Below are 12,980 nucleotides of genomic sequence, written 5' to 3' on the forward strand. Positions count from 1 at the left end.
GACCAGAGGCAACTAACAAGTTATTGTGCACCTTTCAGAAACTGTTGGTCAGGCAAAGGTGATTCTGGCTTAGAGGCAGAGATGTTTCTTTGGTTAAAGTGATACTAGTTGAAAGTAAAGAAGATAAAGGGGCAACTTTGTAAATGAAATCATTTCTCTATATAGTGATTAGTGATATGCCTCATCTCAGGTAAACTGCAAGATAAATTCCTAAAGCTGTGGATTTGGGGAAATGACTGTGATCTTCATTTGGGCACATAAAAAGAAAAGTTATAAAAAGAACCTCTCAAAGACTTAGAAGATGTTTTCAAAACACCAGATTTAAAGTGTTCAAAGATTGAAGCCTTGGCTTTTCCACAGTTGCCTAGGGTGTTTAGGCATAATTGATTAATTTCTGAGCCTCAGATTTGTCTTCAGTAAAGTGAGAAGGGTTTGTCTAGATCATGTATAACGTTTCATTCAGAGCGAAAGTTTTGTGAGCTAATGGCTGAATTCTAAGAAGGGATTTAGACAGAACCTTAAAGTTTCTGGCCTATGATCTGATTTATGAAGACGCCAACAAAATAAGTGGAAATAATCATAAATAATTTGCTTTGAGAGTAAAGCACAAAGTTACTCTGTCAGTATCAGATGTATTCAGCAACAGACATAAAACCCACTAATGGGGCTTCCCTGGTGGCGCAGTGGTTGAGAGTCCGCCTGCCGATGCAGGGGACGTGGGTTCGTGCCCTGGTCCGGGAAGATCCCACATGCTGCGGAGCGGCTGGGCCCATGAGCCATGGCCGCTGAGCCTGCACGTCCGGAGCCTGTGCTCCGTAACGGGAGAGGCCACAACAGTGAGAGGCCCGCGTACCGCAGAAACAAAGAAACAAAAAACAACCCACTAATGTGGCCTGAGAAATTAGGATATTTAATTATTTCACAATGTTGTCAATGTCCCTAGTTCTTTCCTTTTTTCTATTCTTCCATTTTCAGTCTGTGGCTTCTTATTCTTGTGCTTATCATCTCATGTTCATAAATGGCTACAGTGGCCCTGGGCATCACAACAGGCAGGAGGTTCAAGCAGTATGCTCTTTTTATCAGTGAAGGAAACAATTTTCAGGCAGGAGGTTCAAGCAGTATGCTCTTTTTATCAGTGAAGGAAACAATTTTCAGAAGACTTTGCCTTTTGTTTCATTTGGCCAGAGCCGACCATGTGACTGCTTTTAGCTGCAAGGGAGATGTGGGCAAGAGAATATCTGGCAAAGGGGAATGGGATAGTCATGATAGTCTAAGAACTATTTTAATTCCTCCCATGGAACTGTGTTCAAGTCCATCTCAGGTTTGGGGGTTCTGTTAGCCAGGAAGAAAATGGGGAATGACTCTTGGGTAGACAACAAATAGTGTCTCCCATGCCATTCTGGTGCAAGATTTCTAAAATGTTTTCTTGTGATTTCCACAGTCTAAAGAGAAAACAAAGCTGGGAAAGGGATGCTAAACATTGGTAGAATAGAAAGGTTCCTATGATAGTTCAGTCTTACTGTTCTTTGTGTACACCGTAATTGTTTTCTTTGCTTATGTTTTCCTTCCACTGGAGCTGAGTCTCAATTTTGTCATACTTACGTGAAACAAATAGTTTCAAACATAAATCCCAACTAAGCAGTACGTTCTTTGAGATGGAAACCTGACACCTAATGGGCACTTGACATATAATAATAATAGCTCACTTACTGAATTCTTACTAGGCACTTTTATTAAGACATTTAATCCTCTGAGCAGTCCTAGGAGATAAGAAATATTGTACTGCATTTTACAGATGAGAGAACTAAAATGAAGTGAGGTAAATCACTTGCCAGTGTCACAGAGCTGCTAAGTTTGACTCTAGAATTCTTAGCCAGTGTGATGTGAATTCCTTGTGTGTTGAATGAATTTCCAGTAGGACCATACAGTAGGTTTTCAGTAACCCCTTGTGAGGGGAGGACTACCTCTATCTATCTTGAGTTTCCGGCTCATTCTCTGCCACCACACCTTCTTCTGTAGGGTCTTGAACTCATCTCTGTGTTCCTCTACTATATACAACTATCTAAAGATGGACAGCTTCCCTCTGTGTACTGACTGATGGGAGAAATACACACACCTCATCCTCTGACAAACCAACTAGTGTCAAAGTTGAAAAGGTAGTTTCACAAAGAACCAACTAACAAAACGGGAAAGCATAGAGGGGTTAATAAGCAGCTTTATTGACTAAATTCTGCTAAAGTAAACAATTCAGAATCAGGGTAGGTTTGGATCAGTAACATTTCCAGGTTTGTTGAGATCTTTGACCCTGCCTTTACATTGCTTCCTAATCCCTTCTTCAGAAGTGGGCTTCTCGATGTGCTATTCTGGCTTTAGACTCCTGTATTCAGCCCAACCCCCTCCCATCCCCTGCCCAATCCTCCAACCAAAGACAGCATTTTCATACTCGCTTTGTTTCTCCCCATCACAGTTATGTGTTTGTGTGCTCATTAGTTGTTGATCAAGCTTCACCTATTACTTTAAGGTGGAACCCTGGACCCTCCCCGTGGATATGTGACCTCAGTGGCTCTTTGATCATTGTGACAGGTCTCTTGATGGCTAATCACAGAGTCCCTTGTCTCTGCTTCCAAGGTCATATCTCCCTTTCCTTTCCAAAGGACCTGTCTGGCTTTCAGCTCACCTACCTAGTAGCTGAATGCCCAAGACAGAGCCTGGAGAGAGATCAGCCCTGCTCAGTCTTCTGACCACCTTTCTTTTTCCTGTTCCTTTGACTCACTGTTAAGGGAGAGGTGGGACTTTTTCTAAGACCCCACATGAATTCTTATAGTACTTTTGAAAGAGGAAAAAAACTGTCGGAAGGAAATATGTGTACCTAAATTTTGTAAATTGTATGGCTTTTGAAAGTTATTTTCTGCATAATTACATATATGGGTGAAAATTTCCATTTACTGTAAAGGCTTATTTTCCCAGCACATACTGTATGCCAGCCACAGGAACACAGAGATGAGTGGGAATGAGGAGGGAGGAGGGAGTAGAACAGAAAACAAAAAACAAATGCTTTTGAACCAAATATGCAGAAAGTGCTGTGGGAGTTCAGGTTAGTGATGGTCTTAGGAAAATCAGGAAAGGCTTCACAAAGGAACTGGCATTAAAAGTTGTCAAGAATGAGTAGGAGTGTGAAGGGTAAATGAGGAAAACACATCTCATACAGAAAGAACAGCTTATGCAAAGCAAAGAATTGTAAACAGAAAGGGGATGACTTCTGTGAGCAGTGAGAATTCAAAGTGACCTTGAGCATGGAATGCACGGCTGGGGGTTAAAATCAATGGGACCAGAAGGATAGATTATGAAGGGCTTGGTTACTAAACTAAGGAGTTTGGATTACTAGGGTAATAAAAAGCCAGTTAGACAGTGATGTGGTCAATTCACAAAACCAATGAGAAAGGTATAGTAGATGTACAGCAAGATAAAGGAGGCTTGAGCTAAGGCAGTAGTGACCAAATTTAATAGTTTTGGGGCTAGAAGTGACATGGTATAGTTATGAGTTCAATGGAATGAAGGGATATATATAGTAAGGGAGAAAGATAGGATTAAGGATTACTATAAGGTTTCTTCTGCTTTGAGACTGAAAAGGATGTTATTAACTGAGAAAGAATAAAGGAGGAGGACTAGATTTTTTTGTCATGTGGTAGGAATGCAAGTGGAAAGACCTGTTCTACATTAGAAGTAGCTGCAGGAAAGGAAGGTTCTTTCCCCAAACCATGTGCCCTGACTTCAGGTGGCCAAAATATGGTCTGTAGCAATATATAACTGATGGGGGGCAATCAAGTTAAGTGTATTTGTATGAATAGGCTTGCTTTATCACTACAGCTTGATCATTATGCCTGTAAAATGCAGATAGCAGCTACAATGCAAATAGAAGGGGATTTTTATTCTTTAAGAAAAGGCAAAAATAAGTGGGACTACACCAAATCAGACAGCTTCTGTACAGCAAAGGAAACCATCAACAAAATGAAAAGGCAGCCTACTGAATGGGAGAAAATATATTTGCAAATCATGTATCTGATGAGGGATTAATAACCAAAATATATAAATAACGCATACAACTCAATAGCAAAAAAAAATAATAATCCGATTTAAAATTGGGCAGAGGATCTGAATAGACATTTTTCCAAAGAAAGACACACAGATGACCAACAGGTACATGAAAAGATGCTCAACATCACCAGTCATCAGAGAAATGCCAGTCAAATCCACAGTGAAATATCAGCTCACAACCTGTTAGTTGGCTGTTATCAAAAAGACAAAAAATAACAGATGTTTGCAAGGATGTGGAGCAAAGGGAACCCTTGTGCACTGCTCATGGGAATGTAAGTTGGTGCAGCCACTAAGGAAAACAATATGGAGGTTCCTCAAAATATTAAGATGAGAACTACCGTATGATCGAGCAATTCCACTTCTGTGTATTTATCTGAAGAAAATAAAAACACTAACTCAGAAAAGAGGTATTCACCCCCCATGTTTATTGCAGCATTATTTACAATAACCAAGATACGGAAACAACTTAATGTCCATTGATGGATAAATCGGTAAAGAAGATCAGTGGATAAAGAAGATGTGGTGTGTGTGTGTGTATGTATACACACACACACACACACACACACCGTGGAATATTACTCAGCTATTAAAAAGAATGAAATCTTGCCATTTGTGATAATAAGGATGAGCCTCGAGGGCATTATGCTAAGTGAAATAAGTCAGACAAAGAAAAACACCGTGTCATCTCATTTATATGTGGAATCTTAAAAACAAAACAAAAAATAAACCAAAAAACCCCCAAGAAAATCCCCGAAGCTCATAGAGACAGAGAACAGATAGGTGGTTGCCAGAGGCAGGGGGTGCTGGGGGTGGGCGAAATGGGTGAAGGGGGTAAAAAGTTACCACCTTCCAGTTATAAAATAAATATGGCTTGGAGATCTAATGTACAGCATGGTGACTACAATTAATATTATTGTGTATTTGAAAGTTGCTAAGAGGGTAGATCTTAAAAAAAATTTGTAATTATTAATGGGGATGGATGTTAACTAGACTTCTTGTAGTGATCATTTCTCAGTATATGCAAATACTGAATCATTATGTTGTACACCTGAAACTATCATAATATAATGTTTTATGTCAATTATACCTCAGTGATAAAAAAAATTAAATGGAAAATAAAATAAAACGTACAAAAAAACAGATGGGAGAGTTGTTCTTCATCTCCTGATTCCTAGTACATTTTTTGCTATAAACTGACTACCTGTTGTTAAAAACAATTTAGATTATCACCACTGTATTATATAATAACACTTCATTATTTTTTGGCTTCAAAGTCACTTGGTAAGCCAGGCAACATACATATGTTATAAAACACATTTTCACAAATATTAGAAGTACATGCCTGGCATCTTTGCTTATAAATGGAAACACAAGTTCCATTACAGGCCAAAAGACAGCTCTGACTTGCTAAAGGAGCACAATATAAGCCTGTTAAATCAGAACTATTTCTTTCTCTTTTTTTTTCTGATGGACATCTTGGCTCTGCCATCTGTGACTTGTGGATCCTTGAGCCCAGGACACTTCAGGGCCAAAAAAAGTTAGGCAATTCATTGGTTTTTATGAATACATGGATTTTATATATTAGAGTGAGTGAGCTCCTGTTAGTATTAGATCTTTTACATTCTGAAGCATTAATGTACTTATTTTGGCCTCTTTGTTTCTTTATGTTAAATGTGCTGGGGTTTTTTGAGAACTGTTTTCCATTTATAACATTCCAGTCAGTTGGTGAGCCAACAGATTTCTGTAGTTTGTTCTTCTCTCTTGTAACAGTTGCACGATTCTGAAACAGTGTTCTGGTTTTTAAAAAATCTGTTTGATATTTGCAGAAACAAATTGGAGAAACATGGTGGAAACTTCGGATGCATTGGAAACATCAGAAAATGAGAGAGAAGTTTCTTGTAAGCACAGCACATCTGAAAAACCCAGTAAACTTGCATTTGACACAGCTCCTGTTGGTAAGCAGCCATCTTCAGTGGCTGCAGGCAGTACTACCTCAGCTACAAACCCTGGAAAACCAACAGTGAGTGATAAAGAGGACGTGAAGCCAGATGACCTGGAATGGGCCTCACAGCAGAGTACAGAGACCGGCTCTTTGGATGGCAGTGGCCGGGATCTTTTGAATTCCTCCATCACCAGCACCACCAGCACTCTTGTACCTGGCATGCTGGAAGAAGAGGATGATGAAGACGAGGAGGAGGAGGAAGATTATACTCATGAACCCATATCTGTAGAAGTGCAGCTCAATAGTAGAATTGAGTCTTGGGTCTCTGAGACTCAGAGAACGATGGAAACTCTTCAGCTTGGAAAAACCCTTAATGGTTCTGAGGAAGACAATGCAGAGCAAAGTGGGGAAGAGGAAGCAGAGGCTGCTGAGGTGCTAGAGCCAGGGGTGGATAGCGAGGCCTGGACTACTGACCATCAAGCAAGTCAGGAACAGCAGAAGCCCAGCAACTGCAGCTCGCTGAGCAAGGAGCACTCTGATTCTAATTATACGCCCCCAAATCTATAACTCAGGAAATGTCAGCTATCTATCTCCAACTATGTAAGGGTTGCAGCCATTATCTTTCATACTTCATCTCAACATTTTGCACTGTCCAGTATTTAATATATGTACTTAATTCCTGACAGATATTTTTGTAGCTGTCTTTCACTTGTTATGATCCATAGCTTAGCTTTTAATTAGCATCTAAGTGTCTTTCTAAGAACTGTACGGAAAATTCAGAATTGTTTCAGCTTATTTTGTTATGGAAAATAACGATTTAAAAAGAAGACCAGATTTTAAAGAAAGTAAATTTAAAATGCCTGTTTAGTCATTTTGAAGCTTAAAGGCTAAGCTTCTAAGAAAAGGAGCAGTTACCAGTGTTTGCTTCAAGACTATACATCCTATACTCTAATTTGTCTGACCAAAAAGTTGTTTGGGCTTCTTTAGAAAAGAACTGGAGGTAGAGTTAGAAAACTAAAAAAATGGCTGAGGGTAACTAAGTTCGCAAAGTGTTTTGTATTAAAAATGGATGCACCTTTTGTTTAGTCCACAAATGCTTATTTCAGAAGTCACTGATCATGGTAATTGATTAAAGTTGGGATGGGCTAAGACAGAGCCTCCAATACTTAGGCTAGCAAAGGAGCCACCATGGTAGATTAGAGCTGGCCTTATTTGTGGAAAGTTAGGTATGTTTGTCTTTAATAGTGAGAAGTCACCCATGATAGGACATTCTGGGTTCTGTTTCACATTTGCTTCTTACTTACCTCAGGAATGCTCTTGTACATAGTCGTATTTGCATAAAATTAGGCAAATTTTGACAGGTGAATAATTGTAACCGGTTGTATGACTGCAGCACTTAATTGTAAACTATCCAGAAGCAGAGTCTTATACTGGTGTGTTCTCTTGCATGCTTCTGATTTGGGATTCTCTGGACTTAAAATATGGATCTGATTGAGTATTCATACTTTGTCCTGAGTGAAAAACCGTTGCACCTTTTAAGAAGAATATTTTGTCCCTAACCTTGAGCACCTGCCAGGTAACACTGACCACAGTTACTGACGGGAGTCAGGGAAAGGAACTTTATGCAATTGTAACATGTATCCTGATAATCAAGATTTGGAAGAGGAAGCTTTGAAGAAAAGAGAAAGTTCTAATTGTGCTGAAACTGTTAGATGATTTTAGAGTGTGGAGATAGGCACAGGTATTAATTCTTGATCACTGTTAGTTATCTCTACCCTTCTCCTGGAATGTTTATACCTCCTTGGGTGAAGTTAAAGTTACTGAGCTAAATGTTTTGCTAGTCAGTCACCACCTGGTAGTGACCTCTCCAAGTTTATAACGGTGGGAGAATTACAAATTACCTATTTTTCTGTCTTCCCTTCAACCACCCACCACCTCCAGTTAACCAACACACGTGTCTGCGTGTACACACACACACACACACACACACACGCATGCCAGCTTTACACTTCCAACTCCGATAAGCAGGCACAGAACTGAAGAGGGAGGGGTATTTTCCCTGCCCAGGTTTTATGGGGCAGAGCTTTGCCTCACAGAGGTGAGAGGGAAGAATTGGGCAGATTCTTTACTGAATGCATTGGGACTACTGTTCTAGTATTGATGTATTTATTGATAATCCCAACATTAATTACTGGAGAGACCAGATTCTTGGTTGATGACTTAGTTATTTGTGAATTGTGAAAGTTTAGGAGCATTGCTGTGTAGGAAATGTCAAGTCTATCAACTTTATTAGCGTGCTAAAAGGGGACGTTATTGTACTGTCCTGCCTAAACTGTTCTTCAGTATAGACTTCTTAGGCACAAAGTATCCAGTACTTAAAGGTATGTAGCATGTAAGGAATGAAGCCTCTGAAATAGTAATCATGGATTTATATGTGGCAGATCCTACTGTCTCTGTACCTTTGGAAGTGTTAGTTGGTTTAAAGAAATGATAGAGGTTTTGAACTACTGACAATCTTAAAAGTATATTGAAAAATTTTGCATACTTTTTAATGGTGTAAATTTCCTTTGCTTGGTGTCAGTGATTCAAATAACTCTTGATCTTAAGGTAATGAGTGGCTTTTCAAAGGTTTCTTATATTTTATATCTCTACTGAATGAGAATTGTCATTTTAGATTTTTTGACATTTGTATCAAAAGGGAAGTTGAAGAAATCTTCAGAACACCAGTAACTTTGAATTTTGCTATAGACTTCAGAAGTGTTCAGTTATGTGTTTGATAAACGCTCTTGCACGTGCAGTATCTTCTGCCAGCAAACCCAAGGGACCATGGCCTTTTTTATATGAGACAGGTCACCTCTAGAGGACAACCCAAAATTTATTAAAGGAAATGCTGCTGTGTAGAACGTATGCTTAAATAAGTATTGGTAATGTCTTTATAATTCATTTCCTTTTGATAAATTCTGGAATTTGTGTATATTATATGCAGGCAGAGGTGTGAAAATTAGGAAAGTGTTTTTTGGATCTGGGGTGAGTAGCTCTTTGGAGATTTAGAGAGATCTAATGCTAAGAATAAAGGTTCATCATCACAAGAAATAAAAACCATAGTGATTTTTTTTCTTCATGTGTAGAGGTGGTTTTAGTGGCAATAATTAATATTAGATTTCTATTTCAATACATAAATATATTAATTAAAATATGAATTGCACTCCCAAAACTAGATTTCTGCTTCAGTAGGTTTGTTTGCTGTGAAGATTACTTCTCAAAAGACAATGTTCATATTAGCTTAACTTTCGGTTTAAATATGTTTGTAAATGTTGTAATATATTTCTTTTGACTAAACGTGGGAAAAAATGTGTTATACATTGAAAAGTTTTTAAAGGCTCTGAATGGATGTCATTTTTGCAGAGATGGTATTTTATATGCTTCCAGTTATTTGGAAAAGAATTAGTCAAAAGGAATTCACATAGTTCAAATATTGAGAAATTAATATCCAAATAATGTAATTGTCTGATTTCTTAATAAGCTGGGGGAGGTGGGTGGGATGGGAATTACAGTGTGCAAATGAGTAGTGAGCTCCACATTCATTTTTCAACTCTTTAGCACAAAACTGTTCAATCCTAACACATTGTTACTTTAATATATATATATATAAAGAAGTATTACTGTTTGTAAAGCTGCTGTTTGCTTAAAAAGAAAAAGACCTGTCATTTAAGTATTTTATGTATGTTGTGTCAACAAAGTAGAACATTAACTTATCCATTTAAACACTTTATCTTTTTTTGACTTAAATTTTTTTTGTGAAATAATATATCTTCTTCCTCCCTTGTTCCTTCCAACATTTACACACATCGCAGAATCAGCCAGACTGTTTGCCTAATCTGAAATCTGAATTCTAATTAATGATAAAAATTTAAACTTTGTTGGCACATCACACCTTAAGAGGATTTGTGTTATTTTGTAATTTAATTTCTAAGTATACCACATGAATTTATAATTTACTGTCTTAATCGTAATGCTCTAATTAAAAACTAGCAAAGTTAGTGTGAATTATAACATGAAGGGATTTTCATCTTGATAGGTCTTTTGCTGTATGAAGGATGATTGCTATATCACATTATAGGGGTAATAACAGCTTTTTTGCACTATGTAAATACTAGTGGAAATTCTTCTGTAACTAATAAAATGATTATTGAAATGTAGTCTTATCATTTCAGAATAGGTGCTTGAGGAATTCCTGACTTGCCCAACATGTAGGATAGAGAAAAGAAGACTCCAGCTTGTGGTATCCCTTAGTGCTCTCATGGGTTTGCCCAAAGAAGGTATAATCTGCAGGAAGGAGTAACTAGTAAAAATCTCTGTGGTTGGTGTGATCTGTGGCATGGGTCTAACCATCTCACCAGAGACCATCTTAGTGTTAGGAAAAGGCTCCTACCAATTCCTTCTCCTTTTTATGCTAGTTACTCTGTGCCAGACATTGTTCTAAGCCGTTTCCCAATATTAACTTACTTAATCCTCACAGCAGCCCTATGAGGAAATACTATTATAATTTCTCACTTTTTAGATGATGAAATAATCATGGAAATGTTAAGTAACTTGCCCAAGCTCCACAGCTGGTAAATTAGCAGATCTGGGATTCAGACTCAGTCCTGTGGTCAAGTCTATGCTTTTATTCACTATGTCTTCTATGTTATGTCAGCACAAAATGCTCAATGTGTGCAAACTAAGCAGGGCTTCCCCTCATCTTCATGTGTCTTCTGCAGTGTGAGATCTGCCGGGACTGAACTGATTGCCTCAGAGACTGGATTTACTGAGCCTCACCTGATCACCCTTTGCCTGGAGTTGTCTCAGACCTTGTCACTGTATCACAATGAAGTGGAGGAAATCTGAAAACTCATCTGTTAGAAAATAGTAGGTTCACTAATTTTCATAATGAAAAATTAAGTTTTGATGATCACAAAGAGAAAGGAGGGATGCCTCTCAGTTGTTATCAGGATAGTTCCCTTTCTTGGACCAAAATTTGTACTACTGCTGACAGAGTTCCTTCCCTAACAGTGATCAGGTTTTCTTAGAAGTGACCAGAAGAGGGTGTGCATGGCCCCTGAAAACAGTCAAAGGCTACCATGTAATATTAATAACTTTTTTTTAAGTGAGGAGAGAGGGAAGAGAAGTATCCTGAACTGTGGGCCTGACCATGAAAGGTGTTTAGTTCTGAGTCTAAGCTCAGAACTTGGGAGCCATACACATAAGTATTTCATTTTAGAAAGAGAACACCATCAAAAGACATTTAGATCACACGTTAAGTAGTTCAGTTATTTGAAATGTCTAAGTTATCTTAGCAATTCAGTATTTTAGCTTAACATGGGTTCTTCTGACACGTATGAAATATGACACCTGGCTTATTACATTATAGGTAATAATGGCAGCCTTGTGGATCACAGGGCCAAAGCATGTTTCGCCAGAGCTCCCACAATGCAGAGTTTGGAAAAGGGGGAGATGTTTCTATTTTGGACCCTGTCTCAATCTCTTTTATTTCCCCTCACCCTGCTCCTCCCATCTCTCTGACACTTTGAGTGATTATTTGGCAACCCTCTGGTAAGGAAAGAGATTTATTCTTGCAGAAATGCGTTGGGTAACTGTGTGGCTATAACCTGGCTGCCTGTATTCAAGGTACAGAGGGTTAGAGCAAATAAGATACTGAATTGCATGAAGTTTGGAGCTCCTAGCTGAGCAACCAGAGAATGCAATTGTGACTTAGCTGTGGTTTGGGGCCTGGAGTAGTACAGGTTTCTGTGGAAGGAATGAGTGCTTTGTCTTCTCAGAAGCATCAGGCTTGGTCATAGCCTTGAATTACTAGAGGGCACAGGTAATAACCACAGCCTTCCTATGGTGGGATTCTGATTTAAGGCAGTGTTGGTTGCACCCTTATCTATTAGAGGAAGAGTGATGTGAGTAAAAGTGGTACCTACTTAGGTGTACAGATTCCCCAGATTATCTTTGTTTACCTGAGTTGGAGCATTTTCATTGCTTTGTAAACCCTCTGCTTGAGAATAGGATAATGATTGAAATTTAAGCAGTTAATTTTGTGTGTTAGCTCTGGTTAAGGAGGAATAAGAGAAAGTTTGAAAATTATTGGTTTCTCGATCATAGGAGAAATATTAGAGGTGATTATCCCTGTCATTGTACTTTTTCCTTGCTTTCCCCTTCCTAAAACCTGTCTTGTAAGGCAAATGGTGATTTCTCATAAATGCTCTAATATTTGTAATTAGGAAGGTAAGAAAGATCTGTGTTCCTACTTTACAAATATTCAAACACAATGATGGCCAAGAAAAAGGATTCAACTGGTCAATTTTTACTTGTTCCTTAGTACTCAAGGTGCACCATTTAAACTATTTCATAACCTTTTAGTTAAGGGGATCAGCAAACTGCATGCAGCCTGTGAGCCAAGTCAGCCAGCAGCCTTTTGTTTGTTTGTTTGTTTGTTTTGTTTGTACCGGGTCTTAGTTGCGACAGTCGGGCTCCTTAGTTGTGGCATGCGAACTCTTAGTTGTGCCATGCATGTGGGATCTAGTTACCTGACCAGGGATCGAACCTGGGCCCCCGGCATTGGGGGCGTGGAGTCTTAACCACTGCGCCACCAGGGGAGTCCCGCCAGCGGCCTGTTTTTATAAATAACGTTTTCTTGGAACATAGCCTCACCCATTCATTTACATATCGTCCATGACTGCTTTTGTGCTACATTGACAGAGTTGAATAGTTGTGACAGAGACCATCTGGCCCTCAAAGCCTAAAATATTTGCTATCTGGTCCTTCACAGAAAGTTTGCCAGCCTCTCAAATTGATGATGATGTCCAACAGCACTTGATACTTGTGTAGTTTTTCCCCAGTTCTTCCCTTTATTTCTAGGGATGATACATCTGTCATGGATGTACTAGAAATAGTATAA

General features: G+C 38.7%; 2 protein-coding genes across 3 annotated transcripts in view; both read left to right on the plus strand.

Moving 5' to 3' along the window:
- The window catches only part of SECISBP2L (SECIS binding protein 2 like), a 62,585-nt gene extending 52,349 nt beyond the window's left edge, over nt 1–10,236 (plus strand). For both annotated transcript variants that reach the window (XM_004281300.2, XM_049706048.1), the window contains exon 18: nt 5,922–10,236. In XM_004281300.2, coding sequence (XP_004281348.1) covers nt 5,922–6,604 — 683 coding nt within the window. In that variant the 3' untranslated portion in view covers nt 6,605–10,236. The remainder of the gene's footprint in view (nt 1–5,921) is intronic.
- Nucleotides 10,237–10,808: 572 nt separating this feature from the next.
- Nucleotides 10,809–12,980, plus strand: part of SHC4 (SHC adaptor protein 4) — a 164,988-nt gene continuing 162,816 nt past the window's right edge. The window contains exon 1 of the mRNA XM_049706061.1: nt 10,809–10,945. The gene's annotated coding sequence lies outside the window, so the exon portion shown is untranslated. The remainder of the gene's footprint in view (nt 10,946–12,980) is intronic.

This window comes from Orcinus orca, chromosome 2, assembly GCF_937001465.1.
Source record: "Orcinus orca chromosome 2, mOrcOrc1.1, whole genome shotgun sequence".
Taxonomy (NCBI): domain Eukaryota; kingdom Metazoa; phylum Chordata; class Mammalia; order Artiodactyla; family Delphinidae; genus Orcinus; species Orcinus orca.